The sequence below is a fragment of the Monodelphis domestica genome, chromosome 1, assembly GCF_027887165.1.
Source record: "Monodelphis domestica isolate mMonDom1 chromosome 1, mMonDom1.pri, whole genome shotgun sequence".
Taxonomy (NCBI): domain Eukaryota; kingdom Metazoa; phylum Chordata; class Mammalia; order Didelphimorphia; family Didelphidae; genus Monodelphis; species Monodelphis domestica.
In genome coordinates, this window is record NC_077227.1 from 400,666,997 (window position 1) to 400,683,314 (window position 16,318).

General features: G+C 55.2%; 1 protein-coding gene across 8 annotated transcripts in view; it reads right to left on the reverse strand.

The window, feature by feature from the left end:
• Positions 1–973: 973 nt before the first annotated feature.
• Positions 974–16,318, reverse strand: part of PLCG1 (phospholipase C gamma 1) — a 72,083-nt gene continuing 56,738 nt past the window's right edge. For 7 of the 8 annotated variants that reach the window (XM_056811876.1, XM_056811882.1, XM_001381608.5 and 4 more), the window contains 18 exons: positions 16,016–16,117; positions 15,704–15,891; positions 15,126–15,326; positions 14,631–14,750; positions 13,922–14,102; positions 13,211–13,288; positions 11,268–11,371; positions 10,626–10,722; positions 10,418–10,487; positions 10,035–10,192; positions 9,705–9,801; positions 9,201–9,425; positions 8,877–9,025; positions 5,518–5,632; positions 4,838–4,999; positions 4,024–4,112; positions 3,594–3,781; positions 974–2,376 (listed from right to left, as the gene is read on the reverse strand). In XM_056811876.1, coding sequence (XP_056667854.1) covers positions 2,334–2,376; positions 3,594–3,781; positions 4,024–4,112; positions 4,838–4,999; positions 5,518–5,632; positions 8,877–9,025; positions 9,201–9,425; positions 9,705–9,801; positions 10,035–10,192; positions 10,418–10,487; positions 10,626–10,722; positions 11,268–11,371; positions 13,211–13,288; positions 13,922–14,102; positions 14,631–14,750; positions 15,126–15,326; positions 15,704–15,891; positions 16,016–16,117 — 2,367 coding nt within the window. In that variant the 3' untranslated portion in view covers positions 974–2,333. The remainder of the gene's footprint in view (positions 2,377–3,593; positions 3,782–4,023; positions 4,113–4,837; positions 5,000–5,517; positions 5,633–8,876; positions 9,026–9,200; positions 9,426–9,704; positions 9,802–10,034; positions 10,193–10,417; positions 10,488–10,625; positions 10,723–11,267; positions 11,372–13,210; positions 13,289–13,921; positions 14,103–14,630; positions 14,751–15,125; positions 15,327–15,703; positions 15,892–16,015; positions 16,118–16,318) is intronic. The other variant, XM_056811881.1, reaches the window with a different exon arrangement.

The following is a 16,318-nucleotide window of genomic DNA, read 5'->3' on the forward strand; positions in this document are numbered from 1 at the left end:
TATTAAATCCCATCAAGGAAAACTAAGACCCTGGAGTGGGGCGGACCATCTGTTAGCCTACTTTCCAATACAGCCCCAGAGGAAACGAGAGCGGGCTGAAACACAGATGCCCAAGGTCTTCTCGTGCTTCCGGCTCACTGACTTAAGTATTGCCAATAACTTCGCTTTTCCACGTCTCGCAAGGCGAGGCGGCTCCTGATCCCAGCACCACGGGTTCCGCCAAGCCCTTTGTTTTGGAGAAGGGGGTGGCGATGGCGTGAAGAGCCTACTGAGCACACAATTCTGAGTCCCAATCAAACACACTCACACAAAGCAGACATTTTCTTGGAAATGCTCCTTTGGGATGGCATCGTATATCGCCTGGAATTCATTCATGGCAACAATCTTGAAGCCACCTCAGGTTGACTATAATCAAAGCCTCTCCCTGCACAGGTTTCTCTTGAGACATTTGCTATTCCTGGGGCTGTAGGAATTCAGTGTACACTGACTTCTTGAAACCAGCACCAGTCTGCCTAAGTTTAGATATAGACTGCTGAAATGGGAGTTGGAAAGGAGAGATGGTTTCTCAGAATGCTTGCTCAGCGGCAGCCGGGCTGGCTGGGGATGGGTGGGCAGGTCTGCTTTCAGAGCAGCGTGGGGCCTTCTGAGGACAGGGTTGGGGGTAACAGGAGGTGCCAAGAAGTTACTAAACTTCTTTACAAACCGACAGAGGATACACCTATTGGGCTGCTGGCCTTATGGGAAAAGTTTGTCTGAATGGAAGTTTTGAAACGAGCAACTGGAAGCTTCTCTGTTTAACCAGCCTCTCTCCCCACCCCTTAAGGGGGATGATGGAAAACATTCAGGCAAAAACATGCCGCTGCATTAGGTCTTTTCCCTGGCTGGTAGCATCTTCTTTGCTAACTGTACTGTGACTTAAGTGCTAATAGGTTCCCAGCCCTCCCCCCTTTTTCCCCCATAAAGAATACACCGATTAAGGGTGGGAGGAATCACATGAGGCCTTTTTATTTGGCAGTCAGGTCTTGAGGGCCCCAAACGGAGGGTGGCAGGTTTGCCTATGCTGAACGAGGGCCACCAAGGGCTCCAGCCCCAGGGCGGGCACCGCTGCCTCATGCCGGGGGCACGAGACCCCCTTGTAGGTTCTATAGTGTCTATTCTCCCAACCGAAAACCAGTCCTGCCGAGGGAGGCCTCTTCCTCGGGGCCGAGGGCCAGTCACTCCAGGTGGGTACCAAAACCTCTCAGCACCCAGGCTGCCGGGTCGACCCTTAGCCGTCTACCTGACTCTCCAGCATCAGATACAGATTTCCCAATGCACGCCCTTGCTCTTGAATACAACTCCATGTTCCCTTCTCATGCCTAAAAAACGTAGAGTCCTAAAATGTGCCTTCTTTCCCTTAAAAACGTTAGCTATTCTCCTCCCCAATTTCTCCGGCACTGCCACGAACACTAAGTCACAGCTTGCAGGCCCTCCAACCAGCCACCACTAAGCACCTGGGCTAGCGCAAGGCTCTGCTCGGGGAGCTGGACGTCGGGGGTGAGCAAAGGGTCTTTTTTTAATGCCACCAGCTTTGGGGGTTCACCTGTGATGAGAGAGCCCGTATGGGGAGGAGTAAATAACTTAGTTATAATACAATTTAGAAGAAAAAATAATACTGCTATTTAAACATGTTTTAAGCTCAGGAGAGCATTCCATCCTGAAAGGGTTAGTGTTCCAGGGCCACATGGCTGCGCCGGCAACATCGCCTTCCTCGCCCCACTCGCCCAGTAAACGCTTCCTCACAGGCACCCCCTCGGGGCTTCGGGTGGGACCGACAAGGCACCCATCCAGCCGGGGCCCAGACCGGGCAAGGAACGAACCCCTCCGGAGCGGCGGCGGCGGCCCCTCTCCCAACGGTCATTCGTGGTTTTAAAGCTACAGGAGGATGTAAACGTTGCAGGCCCCTCAGGAATCGGCAAAGGCCGGAGCGGGCCCGTCGCGGTCCTCAGAGCCCCCCGCTCCGCGGGGCGGGGCAGCGAGGGAGCCGGGACAGGGGCCTGTGCTTTCCAGGAGGGCGAGACGCGAGCACCAATCTCTGAGGAGTCGGGACAAGGTGTCTGTGCTCCGGGCAGGCGCGGCGTACGGTCTTCTACAGTCTCGGGACAGTCAAACGGCTGATCAATGGCTTGGGTTTTGTGGAGCGTGTCTCTACCAGGAGAGCAGGTAGAGAACCCGGGAGGGCTGCCTGAAGGAAGGGCCAGAGCAGTGTTGTCTCCAAAGAACCAGTTTACAGAATTCCACGAGGCGTCCGCTGCGAAAACCCACATGATTCTCAAAGGCCCGAGCGGTCGCGTCTAGAGGCGGTTGTCTCCGTTGACACGAGTTCTCCGAAGGGCCCTAGTGGGGGAGAAGCAGAGGTCTGGGTTGGGACAGAAGGGAAGCCGCCTCCTCGGGGATCTGCTCTGGGCAACGACAGCCGAGGACGTAGAGGGGGGACGGCTCATTCCCACGGAGGCCCCTGGATCCCGCCTCACCTACCTAGAACCTGGGTGGCCAGCAAGCCGTCTAACCTTTGGTAGAAGATATGGCTGTCCTAAGCCACGTGCAGCTTAGCGCAGGGCCCTGTCCCTGGCAGGCACTTAATAAACCTCATTGGCTTGACTCACAAAGTCCCTTCTAGGGTAGCTACATGGCTCCAGGGGTAGAGCCAGGCCCGGAGACCAAAGGTCTTGGGATCCAAGATGGCCTCAGACACTTCCTCACTGGGTGACCCTGGGCAAGTCACTGAACCCCCATGGCCTAGTCCTTACCGCTCTTCTGCCTTGGAGTTATTATTATTATTATTATTATTATTATTATTATTATTATACCCTCACCTTCCGTCTTGAAATCACTACTATGTATTGGCTCCAAGGCAGAAGAGCAGTAAGGGCTAGGCCATGGGGGTCAAGTGACTTGCCCAGGGTCACCCAGCTGGGAAGTGTCTGAGGCCAGATTTGAACCCAGGACTTCCTATCTCTGGGCCTGACTCTCCATCCACTGAGCCACCCAGCTGCCCCCAAGAGTTCTTATTAAGACTAGAGAGCAGGGGGTGAGGGGAGCCCCTTCTGGCTCTAGGTTCCATGATCCTGACTTGTGGGTCCCTCGGAGCCAGCGCCCTGCCACAAATGACAGTCATTAGACACGGCTAAATTAATCTAATGGCCAGTAACCTGAATTATGGGTTCAGCACCCCAGCCTCTCCCATCCCCTTTGCTGACACCTTTTCTGCGCCCAGAGCTTTAAGCACGGGGGAACCCGTGTATGTACCCCGGGACGGCTCATTTTTAGCAAGGAGGTTATAGAGCGGTACGTGGCCCCCTTGAATGAGACCCTGGCGAAGGGCTGCTCCTGAGCATGGAGGCTACAGCCGGCAGCTCCGGGCGGCGTGAGGCAGCCTTCGCGAATAAATGGTGAAAGAGGCTCGTTGGGAAACCTGGAACCAGAAAAGCCGGGCCAAACCCCGACGCACAGCTGAGCCTCCCAGGGAGGGCCCCAGCCACATTCTTGCCTTTCCCTGCCAGCCCCAGGACGAGAAGGCGGGAAGGAATGGAAGGAGGGGGTGCTTGTGTCACCTTCGTTCCCGGCCGTCAAAGTGGTCTGCTAGGTGCTCCTGGGAGATGCGGAAATCCTCAAATGGCTGCTGATAGCGGGCTTCAAAGGAGCCCTCTCGGGTCCGTCCGTGGAGTAGCTGGCCCGGAGCTTCGGAGCCCCGTTCTCGGAATGAGGAGCTGCCAAAGGGACTGACTTCACCGTTCTCCTGCTTTAAGAAACAGGCGGCACACGACCCGCTGCAGCCCCTGCAGGTGCCCGCCTTGGTCCTCCCCGCTCCCGGCGCTCCTTGGCCAGAAGCTCTAGCCCAGCCTGGCTCGCACCCTGGCTGTCCCCGCCCCAAGCACCACCCTCGGGGAGGGGTCCTCTTCCTTCCCTGGACGGCAGCCAGTGTCTTTAAGGGCCCCTCTGCAACGCCCCCTGGCCCAATAGCCTGGGCTGGGCAGCAAGTACCTTGGCAGGAAATATATCTATTTTGATAAGCAGCGAGGCCAGCTCCAGATCCTCGCTGTAGTTGTTCTTCAAAGGCACCGCTCTGTATCCTGAAACCAATCAGATGCGCCCGCCCCGGGCGAGGCTGCCTCAGGCCCACCCCCTTCTCGCCAGTCCTGCGTGCCCCCTCCCCTTCAGGCGGCTTGTCCCGGCCCGGCCTTTGCAACTGGCAGGAGAAAACCCCTCCCCCTGCACCCCAAGACCCTTCTCCTGGCTCCTCACACAACCTCAGCTGGCTGTCGGAGAAAAGTGTCCGTGCCCTCCCAAGGGCGGAGCACCCTCTGGGGCTCTCCGCTCACGCTTCTAGGCACTCTGCTGCTGTAATACTAATGTCACATGATGCTTCACTGGCCTCTCAGAAGACCGGCAGCCAAGACTGCTGCACCCCAATCAAACATTGAACTGACTTCTAAGGTGGCTGCACTGGGTACAACCCAAAGAATGAAGCTCTAAGCATAGGCTCTCGCTGGGGTCAGAGGGGCCTTCCCCGGACCCCCCACCCTAGACATCACACGAGCAACAGGACTGAGGCCTGGCCAAGCCACACCTTGGCACAATACCCCCCCCAGCCTGGCGGGTCCACCCTTGGAAGTGGGTGTTACAGAAAGTTATTGGGGCACCACCCTAAAGATGGCACGGGAGGGCTCCCTGCAGAAACTTCCTGGGGCTAATGACCCTGTCCTTGGGCCTCAGTCATCGCTAGAGAGGAAGACAATTGTATAGTGCCCTGACCGGAGGAGCGGCTGGCATCCCCGCCTGGCCCCACAGCCCTCACCTGTCTTTAGGCCTTTCACAAGGAAGGTAGCCTGAGCCAAGAAATTCTGGTCGCTGAACATGTCTTCTTCATACACCACAAAGCGCAGGAAAGCAAACTCAGGGTTGCTAATCTGGAAGTGGAAGGGCTTTGCCGGCCACACGGGGTTCAGGCCATTGTCCACTGGAAAGCAGAGAAAACAGGACCCAGTGAGCAGCATCTCGGGCTGGCTCCCGGGCACCCAGGCCCCGGCCCCTGCTGCGTGGGAGAAGCAGACAGGAGCTTGTAGGACGTGGTCTGAGCGATTCCGGGCACCTTGGGGGCCCCCTTCTCTGGGGCCATTCTCCTCTCGCACTCAGCAATGACCAGGGGACCAATGGGACTGGGGCCATTACCTCTTTGTTCCCGGGGCAGGTAGACATCTCCCCCTCTCTCCTAAGCAATTTCCAGCTCTAACCTGAGCCCAGTGTTTGGGGAGTTGGGAGGGAGGGAAGAGACTAGATTTTCACAAGCTCTTCCTTGGGCTGGAGAGACATAATACCAACCCCCCCCCCACCCCCCGGGTGCAAACGGTGACAAGGCCCCTGCGGGCCCTGACAAGCCCGCCCAAACCCGGCCCAAGTCATCGGGAAGAAGAATGGTAGGAGGTGCTGGGTCAGGACGTGGCCGGGGCTGCCACCACCCCGTCCCCTGGGCCTCACCCACAAATTCGGTCTTGTGCTTCATGTTGTCGTAGTCGGCCCCCGCTACCTCAATCTCCACGAAAGGGCACACGATGCCACGACCGTTCTTGGGGAGATGCCGGGCCCCCAGGACCTACGCAGGGTAGACATGGGGTGTCTGCACCTTCTACAAAAACACATCCCCTCCGTGCTGGTTCCCCCTCTTAGGTTAGAGGGTATCTTTGGCTGTGCCCCAAAAGCTGGAAGCCTCTCATTTGACCCTTTACCACTATATGAAAAGTCTGAATGTAACTCTAGGCACAGCGGGGCAATACTGCCCACCTCAAACCCAAACGGGCCAAGCCCCACGGCAGAGGCAGGCCGGGCATGGGGAAGCTCTCCTGAGCCTCCGGGCCCAGCCTGCCTAGGCCAAATGGGCCAGGCTGGGAGGCCAGACTGGTGGAGATGAGACGCCCTCTGCTGGGCTTAATGAAGCTGCCGCTCAAAACCACAGCCAGACTTCTCTAGCCGAGGCCGGGTGAGGATCCGAGTTGACAGACTTTCCCCACCTGGGCCCTGGCACCAGGTCCCTCGTGAGACTCAGCGAGGCTCGCCCTCGCCTGCTTCCTGGCCCCACGGTGGGATCTGTGCCGAGAAGAAAGACCTCTGGGCAGCGCTCGGGCACTGCCCCAGATATGTTCACGTGGGGCCCACGGGCCTACATCATGCATTCCCTTAAAAATCTGAGTGCCCACAGGGCAGCCTGAGGAGGGGTGCGATGGGAGGGGTCTCTTGAGGCAGCCTGAGGAGGGGTGCAATGGGAGGGGTCTCTTGAGGCAACCTGAGGAGGGGCGCGATGGGAGGGGTCTCTTGAGGCAGCCTGAGGAGGGGCGCAATGGGAAGGGTCTCTTGAGGCAACCTGAGGAGGGGCGCGATGGGAGGGGTCTCTTGAGGCAGCCTGAGGAGGGGCGCAATGGGAAGGGTCTCTTGAGGCAGCCTGAGGAGGGGCGCAATGGGAGGGATCGCTTCAGGCAGCCTGAGGAGGGGCGCAATGGGAGGGGTCTCTTGAGGCAACCTGAGGAGGGGCGCGATGGGAGGGGTCTCTTGAGGCAGCCTGAGGAGGGGCGCAATGGGAAGGGTCTCTTGAGGCAGCCTGAGGAGGGGCGCAATGGGAGGGATCGCTTCAGGCAGCCTGAGGAGGGGCGCAATGGGAGGGGTCTCTTGAGGCAACCTGAGGAGGGGCGCGATGGGAGGGGTCTCTTGAGGCAGCCTGAGGAGGGGCGCAATGGGAAGGGTCTCTTGAGGCAGCCTGAGGAGGGGCGCAATGGGAGGGGTCTCTTGAGGCAGCCTGAGGAGGGGCGCAATGGGAGGGGTCTCCTGAGGAGGGGCGCAATGGGAAGGGTCTCTTGAGGCAGCCTGAGGAGGGGCGCAATGGGAGGGGTCTCTTGAGGCAGCCTGAGGAGGGGCGCAATGGGAGGGATCGCTTCAGGCAGCCTGAGGAGGGGCGCAATGGGAGGGGTCTCTTGAGGCAGCCTGAGGAGGGGCGCAATGGGAAGGGTCTCTTGAGGCAGCCTGAGGAGGGGCGCAATGGGAGGGATCGCTTCAGGCAGCCTGAGGAGGGGCGCAATGGGAGGGATCGCTTCAGGCAGCCTGAGGAGGGGCGCAATGGGAGGGGTCTCTTGAGGCAGCCTGAGGAGGGGTGCAATGGGAAGGGTCTCTTGAGGCAGCCTGAGGAGGGGTGCAATGGGAGGGGTCTCTTGAGGCAGCCTGAGGAGGGGCGAAATGGGAGGGGTCTCTTGAGGCAGCCTGAGGAGGGGCGCAATGGGAGGGATTGCTTCAGGCAGCCTGAGGAGGGGCGCGATGGGAGGGATGGCTTCAGGAATGTGGAAGCGCAGATTCAAAGGCACATCTCAAGTAGGTCTTCACAAATCTCCAAAGTGTGCCTGTGCCAGGAAGCATCTCAGATTCCAGCAAGGAGCCCAGCGTCCACCCCACCAGCCTTGACACCGCCGGCCTTCCCGGGGCCCTCCACCAAACCGACATCTACCTTCTCCCCCTCGCTCTGGACCACAGAAAGGCATGCCAAATGCAGCCATACCATGTGATGGAACAGCAAGAAGAATATTGACTTTAGAGCTCAAATATCATCTCTGCGCTACTTGTCATCCGTGTGACCCTGGAAGAGGAGACTGTCCGCATTCTCACTTGACCTTTCATTTCCCTGCCTGCCCCCGCTCTATGTGACTCCTGTAACCTCACCAAGCCTACGAGGTGGCGGCAGCCCTACGATTAATGCTGGGTTTTGGAGGGCATCACAACTCTCAGAGGCACGTGGTCTATGTGGCCAGAGAAGTCGCTCTTTCTAAGCCGGCAAAATGGGGAAAATGCTTGTACCCGTTGCACTGAGCGCTTGTGAGAAAAGCACTTTGCAAAGTGACACAGAGATGGGAGTTATGACTATTGTGTGTGGCACCTGCCGAGAGAGACCCCAAATTCCTTAACTGTTATCTGCTCCTGCCTATATTACCCATCCCCTTCTCCTGACCAGCCATCTGCTTAGAGCTACCAGATAAACTCCCTACTCCAAGCCTCTAGACCTACCATGTCTCTCCTATTTCCATCTCTCTTTCTCTCTCTGTCTCTCATTCTCTGTCTATGTCTCTCTCTCTCTCTGTCTGTCTCTCTCTCTCTCTGTCTCTGTCTCTCTCTCTCTCTCTCTCTCTCTCTTTCCTTCCCCACCACTCTCCTAGGATAGTTCCAGCCCTTTGTGGATCTAAGACAGGTTCCAAAAAACACATCCTTAGGTTAGCCAGACCTTTTCCAATCAAAAGGCAAGCAACATCTTCCAATAAGGAGTGGGCCTAGCGCAGCATTGGTGAAGACGTGGCACAGGTACAGAGACGGCACACGGGGAGCTCCTCTGTTCCCCCCCTTCCCAGCACTCAAGGACATTTTCTTTGCATGCTCCACCCCTCTGTCTAGTTGCCCAAAGCAAGCACTCTCTCCCTCAATTCTCTCTGGTGCTTGAGTTTGTCCTCTGGGCACTGGAAAAGGTTTGCCAAGGAGGGCCTAGGGTATTAATCAACTGCCCCCTACCTGATGGCATCCTCTTGATCTACCAGATATAACTAAAGTTGGCCCACAGTGGGCCTTGCTTTAAGTGGCCTTTTGTTAGAATATAATCATGCACAAGTAAAAGTCAGTGGAATTGCGTGTCAGCTACAGAAGAGGGGTGGGGAAAGGGGAGGGAAAGAACATGAATCATGTAACTATGGAAAAATACTCTAAATTAATTAATTAAATAAAAATTTTGCAATTCAGGGAAAAAAAAGAATATAATCCTGGCAGTGGTCCCTCCCCACCCACCCACCTCCCAAAGGCTGCCTAGGCCTGCTCACCTCAATGCAGACTGCACATGGCTCTATCCCCCGCAAGCTGCACTTGTCAAAGGGGTCAAAGGCTTCATCTCTCATGTTGCTTGGCTGCATCACATAGCCACAGCGCCCACTGGACATGAACAAGGCCTGGTTCATCTGCATGGGTTTGTCTAGGAGAAACGAAGCCATCATGAACTCAAAAGGACTTCTGAACCCTTTAGTTCAGGCAAATGGCCCAGATCCTTGTGGGGGTTGGTGGGCAACGAGAAGGAGACCACCAAACCCACTCCCACATCCCACGGAAGTCAGAGCTCTCAAGCCAGGCCTCCCAAAGTGCCTTCTCACCTGGCGTCTGGAAGTTGAGGGCCACGAGCTGACTGCCACAGATCCACATGGGCAGGGGGTCATAGTTAGAGGAGTCCAGCCGCTGGCCCTTGGGGTAGATGCGGGACAGCTGAAGCCGATTATACTGTAAGAACTTCTTGCCCTTGGTCTTATTCACGTACTTCTCCGCCTTGGTCTCCGGGAAGGACGACATGTCTCGGTAACAGGCCCGCTCGGTGCCGATCTCTGAGGAAGAGGTCCCCGACTCGGTCGCTGGGCTCTTGGCACCCAGACCACAGCCCAAGGGAGCCACGACAGCCAGCACCGCTCCCCGCAGTCCATGCCAGTCCCGCCGGGCCAGAGCCCTGGCTTCCATGCCGTCTTGGGCCCAGTCACACGTGCCAAGACTTACACCTCAGACACGCATCCCACGTGCACCCTCAGAGGCTCTGTCCACACACCCCCCAGCAGCAGCCACCCACGCAGGCTCCAGTCTGGCCTCTGCCCCATCCCGCCCTCACTCACTGTCCTCATCGAAGGGGACGGGCCGACAGTAGATGACGAGTTCAGACAGCTCCAAGGCGATTTTCTTCCTTCGTTCCATCATCTTCCCCTCTGTGAGCTGCAGGGCAGAGAGAGGCATGTCAGGTCCTCGGGCTCTGCCCAGTGAGAACGTGACCCAGTACCGCGGGCCAGGGCCAGCCCTCCCATCGCCCTCCTCCCTTCAGAGCCCGACTCATGCCCCACCCCAGACGTCCCTGCCTTCCCCACATCTCCTCCCTGCCCTGGAAGGTGCATGCTAGAGGCTGTCAACATGCACCCCACCCCCAAGCCCGAGCCGGGAGGGACTCTCACCCGGGCATCTGCGGTCTGGGCCACCTCCCGGATCTTTTTCACCCAGTCCTGTAGGTCCTCCTGGGAATCAGCAGCCACATCCAGGGACCAATGTGCAATGGAGGCCATGCTAATGGAGAATACGAACAGGCGGTTGTTCTTCCCCTCTGGGCGGATAGCTGCAAGGCAAAAGCCCCAGAAGGAAAAATAGGTGAACAAAAGGGTACATTCGGCCGCCCACCCCTCTCCCAAACTCTCTACCCCCTACTGAAGAGACACACGCTTCAGGAGAACATCCCACCCTGGTGATGGTCCACATGGACCAGAAGCCACTGAAACTCCGGGCCTGGCCTAAAGTGGGGGAGCGGGGGGCTGGACAAACCTGGGGAAGGACAAGAGCTCACCGATCTGACAGGCTGGCACATCCAGGACTCCACGGAGCAGATCTCCCAGGGGGCTATTCTCATCCAGCTGCTGTAGGGGGCAAAGCTACAGTGACCATCAGCTTGTCGACAGCCACACAGTTCTGCACATGTATGAACACATTAAAGGGTGGGTTCGACTTTCTGTCCAAAAGCCCCAAGGGCTTTTGTGGGGGTGGCAGGGACTCACCTCCCTCTCAGGCTCTAGAGCAGCGGGGCTGGCCATCTCTTCCACATAATTTGATGGAAACCATAGCTGCTTCTTCCCTCCATAGTCTCCCCTCCACCTGTGGGACAGGGGAATACCTGGATGAATGGCCACCCAAGCCACCTTCCCTATCTCCACTTCCCCCAGCCCTGATCAAAATGCCAGCACCAAGCTGGGAGCCTGGAATGTGTAAATATATGTATACATTGGGCACAATCACAGACCCTCACAAGCACACAGATCCCACGATTCTTATCACCTTTTTTTTTTTAATTTAATCTTACCTTGTACCTTAGAATCAATGCCATGTATTGGTTCTAAGGCAGAAGAGTGGTGTGGTATGGACTAGACAATAAGGGTTAAGTGACTTGCCCAGGGTCATACTAGGAAGTGTCTGAGGTCATATTTGAACCCAGGACCTCCCATATCTATGTCTGTCTCCCAATCCACTGAACCACCCAGCTGCCCCTCCCCCAATCCCCCAATTGTGGGAAGCAACCACCTCCTCAGTCCTCCCACTATCAGAACCCTCCCACCAAGAGAACAGAACAGGGACCATCCAGGGTAGGAGAGCCTGAGGCTGGGAGCTCCCCCAAAGAAGCACCCCAGATAGCCCCAACTCACCAGCCTCCCTCCTGCTTTTCTACATTCTGAATGATGGCACTCTTCGTAAAGGTCAGCTCATCTTCTCTCTGTGCCTTGTAGTCAAAGAGGGCTTTGACTGCACACTGGGGAGACAGTGGGGCTGATCAAAAGGGGGAAGGGACATAGGCCCTGCCCCTAACAAGCCCTGGTAGAGAAAGAGGCATCTGTGTTCAGAAAATAGGTCCTAGGGTTTGCTAAGGTGGGGAGGGCTGCAACGGCCTTGATCCTGGGGCACCAACATGGTTCCACATTACTCACTACTCAAATGAGGGGCAGAAGCTTCATGGCAAAAAGCTGAACTTAGCTGAGCTGAGCTGAGTCAAAAGTTCAGAGGGTCCTCCAGGAGACACTTTGTACACAATCTGCACTGTTGGTAAGGACAGCCTAACCCTGTGCTACTGTCACGGGACTGAAAGCCAGGAGAGAGATCTGAAAGGTCATCTTGTTCAACCTCCTCATTTTGCAAATGAAGCAAAGACCTTAGTGGTCCTCTAGTCCAAGTTGCGCATTTTACAATGGAAGAAACCAAGGTCCAAAGTGGGCAAAGGACTTGTCCAGAGGCACCCAAATAGGACACAAAGCAGACTGGTCAGTCCTAGTTTTGTCTCCAAATTCCATGTTATTTTTCACTATAGCCACTGATAATGTTGATGGACTCACTGTGCATCTGGTCCCTCCTCTATACCTGGGAGCTATCACCCACATGCATGCCCAGATATACTCATGTATACCAGCAAATATATAGAAATCCACATAGATAAGTATCCATACATTATCATATATTTTATGTTCTAAGGTCCCTTCTAGTTCCAATAGCCTAAATGAGGCAGGAATAAAGGAAAAGATACACTGATTTGGAGCCAGAGCGCCTCATTTCCAATAAGGCTCTGCTACCTATTACTGAGTGACCTTGGGCAAGTCTCTTTACCTCTTTTATGTCTATTTGTTTAAAAAAAATCAGGAATTTGGTCTAGCTCATCTCTTAAAGAGAAGTTTGATATTAACAAACTTTCTCCCTACACCTATTAGAAATGTCCTATCTTGTTTGGCATATACTCCACTTTAGAGTAGCTTAGGCAGGAATTAAAGCCAAGATATCTCAGCCCTGCCTGCCCCCAGTGAGAGGATACTGGCAATTTTGGGACCTTTAAGGGCAACTGAGCCCTTAATCAGCCCTGGGGAAAGAAAACTAAGCTTCAGGAGCTACCTGTTCAGGGCCTGGTCGGGGAGGTCCTCAACCCTGGAAAGTGTCAATATCTCAGACCTGGAAGGGGCTTCTTCAAGGGTACTTATCTAACCCTCATTTGAACAAGAACCCCCTTTTACAACTATCCCAAGAAGTTATCATCTGAGCTGCCAGCATCCCTTCCAAAGAAGGGGAAGCTGGGCATGGAGTACATGTCTTTAAGCTTCTCTTCCAACCAGAAGTTCAGGTACTGGCCCAGGAGATATAGAGACAGGAGTAGGATAGGGAAGGAGGAGGGGATCCAAAACCTTCACCTATATGGGAAATATTCCCAGTTATCTCCCACCTCCAAGAGGGCACCAAGAAAGACAGCCATGATATCTGAGAATGGCCCTGTCCCAGGGCAAAGGGAAGTCTCAAGAACAGATTCCCAGTCCCTAGAACAAGCTTACATGAGCAGTGAGTGGCCACAGGCTCAATGTCAAGGTACTATCATCGAATAAAAATAACTAAGGGCTAATAGCGTATTTTCAGGCTTGCAAAGTACTCTGTGGATTATCTCATTAACAATCATGCAAGATTGATACTATTATTCTTATTTTACAGATGGGGAAAATGAGATTGAGAGAAATTAATTCATTTGTCCAAGGTCACACACAGAAAAGCAGGTGTCTAGGGCAGAATCTGAACAAGTCTTCCTGACTCTTGATTTTCTGGGACACCTAGGACCCTTTACCTTAAAAGTTGGCATAGGATTTGCTTCCACATAGAAACCTGGGTTCCGTCCTTCATAGAGAGCTCCATAGTCTGGCTCCTGAAAAGAATGTGATTTCCTATCAGGTATCTCTGGTCTCATCTTCCCCCTCTGATCTGAGGCATGTACAACTCTCTTCTGCAAACTTACACTTCCCTTGGGTACCCTGACCCCATGTTGTCCTTTCTCTCTAACTGTCAGTTCTTGGTCTCTCACCCCATCTCTTGGTCTTTCTTTCATTCCCTAAAGAGAACTAGTTATTTCCCTCAGCACTGTCCTCAGTCCCCTTCTCTCTACACTCTCAGCGAAGCCATTTCATTCACTTCCATAATGTCCTCTTATTCCTCCCCTTTGCACACCCTCCCACTCCAGCCAAGACAGTCTAGTGACCCACTGTTCTGGCTCTTGTCTCCAGGCCTTTGTTCATCAAAGGCTGCCTCTCCTCCTTCACTAATCCAAACCCTCCTGATCCAGGCTCACGCCCCACTGTCTCTCTGTAGGCCTTCTCCTTGCTTTCTGAACTTCAAGGCCTCTCCTAGGCCTTCACCTACTGCACTAGATGCTTCTTCTTGTCTCCAGGCCCTACACTCACAGATTCCCAGCCTTCTCCAAACCCTTCCAGGCCCACCCTACCCAGGCTATCCCCCTCACCCCTCTGCCCCCCAGGACCCTTCCCAGGCGCCCCTCTCTCACCGCTGTGCCAATCTTCTCTAGTGCCTCCTCATTGATGGGGTACCGGAGCTTCATCTTTCGGTACAGGGGATGCTTCTCATAGTAACTGATGAGGTCCACGAGGCTGTCAAACTCAGAGTTCCCCAGCATCACAGTCTGCCCCTCCTGCTGGACACGGCAGTGTTTGATCTTGCCTTCAGCCCTGAGCGGTCAGGCGGACAACATTTCAGCAGATTCTTCTCGGACGTCGTGTCCCCAGTCCACAGCTCTGCACGCTCCCGTCTCCTGGCCTCATCCTGGCCCTCCCCGTGTCTGCAGCAGCCGTCCCCTCCCCTCGGCCTCGCCGTCTCTCTTCTTCCAAGTCCCACGGATCTAGCGAGCCCTTCTACATGCAGCCGGCCCGATGCTGGGGCCCTCCGCCTCTCCCACTACTCTGTATTCCTTTATTTGCGTTTATTCCCCACTGACGCTAGACACACTTACAAATGCCCTTGTTTCCACGAGAGCGGGAATTATGGCTTTCTAGCCTATGGGACCTCGTCCCCAGCACAGTGTGCCTGCTTAGTTCACGATGGCTGGCCGGCTGACCAGACACAGCCAAGGCACGTCTAACATGTGTGTCCCCAGCCATAGCCCATGCAGAGACGCCGTAGGCAGGACGTGCCCCCAAGCCACCGCTGCACCCCTCCCCGTGACAGTGTCTGGCCCCGGGCCCCTTCAGTACCCTCACCGGAAGGAGATGGCATAGGAGTTGGGCTCACTCCGTTTTCGCACAAGGAAGGCTCCATCCCGGGGTACACGCATTAACATGTGCTCCGCCTGGGCGCGGGTCAGACTTGCATGGTACCACCTGTGGGCAGGTCCCCAGGTTACTGCACCCCACTCTCCACAGCCAGAGAGGTCCCCAGATCCCAGAACAACACTCCCCCCAGGCCTTTTCTTTTTAAACCTTTACCTTCCATCTTAGAAATCAATAGAGTGTATTGGTTCCAAGGCAGAAGAGTGGTAAGGGCCAGGCAATGGGAGTTCAATGATTTACCATGGGTCACACAGCTAGGAAGTATCCAAGGCTAGATTTGAACCCAGGAGCCTCTTGTCTCAAGGCCTGGCTCTCAATCCACCGACCTCCCCTGGCTGCCCCCTCCCTCAGGCCTTTTAAGGTATCATTGTGCCCCATAGAGCCCCCCTCCACCATTGTCCTCCTTTTCATTTAACTGCCCCTCACTCTTTGCTCTCGTGGGCATTGGTCTGAGGCACAGGCTCCGTAAGGCGCATCTCGAACTCATTGCATCTCAATGGCACCTGCTGGTAGTGGGTGATGAGGTCGTAGAGCGAGTCAAATACCAGGTTGTCTGTCAAAAAGAATTTGGGGCTCCCGGCATCCTGGCGTGAGTGGATCCGGCAATGCTGGACCTTCCCATTCCGCCTGGAGAAGGGAGTGTTTGTGAGGCCCAAACCCAGATGTCGCTGAACCCCTAAGACATCCACAGGTCTGGCTCTAGACGCTGAAGGATATGAGGCTCCCTTAGAAGGTTCTGCTCATTCTTACTTCCTTTCAACCCTTGGCCTTATATATCACAGGCTACCGGAATCCTGAGGCCTCTGGCAGAAAGGTGCTGCATCCAAGGTTGACCATGCAGAGTTCAACCAAGCATTCCTCACCTATAAGGTCCCTCTATAGGACGCTACATCCTAGAATCCCATAAGACTGAATTTGGAAGGAGTCGTACTGGAGGGCAGGGAGAGGGGAATTCCTGGCCTTCGGGGAAAATCGGGCCACAAAAACCAACGGGGGGATCTTACCAGAAGGAGAGTGTGTAGTCCCCGACAAAGGTCTCGCTCTCTCGAACCAGAAAGGAGCCATCAGGGGCTCCCGTCTCAATGCAGTATTCAGTGAGCAGTCGCTCAGCAATGTGCCGCCCATCACGACCAGCGCCTAGCTTGCCATGGAACCATTTCTCACTGGAGTGTAGCTCTGCACTGCTATTCACCTGGAGTAGAGGGGAAACGAGGGAGAAGATGTCTCTCTAGAATTTGTCTGATCACCTGAAATCTCAGCTTCTATGCTCTACCACATTCCCACCCTCGCCCTCAGAGCCCCAGCACCATCATCACCTCCTTTGGTTCCTCCTCATCATCATTGCCCTGGTCACTATTTGTCTCTTCTGAGTAGTAGATTTTGCTGCTGGTCAGTACAAAGTAGTGCGGGTACCACTCCTGAGGGACACAGGACAAGATCACAAAGTGCCTCGAACTACCCCTATGACTCCAGCTCAACTCCCCCAAGATTCCTAGGCTCCTCACTGCGCCCAAGACGCCTTCCTGAATCCCCCAAAATAGCTCCTCACTGTCCCCATGATTCCTACCCAACTCCCTCAAGATCCCTAGGCTCCTCACTGCCCCCAAGACTCCTTCCTG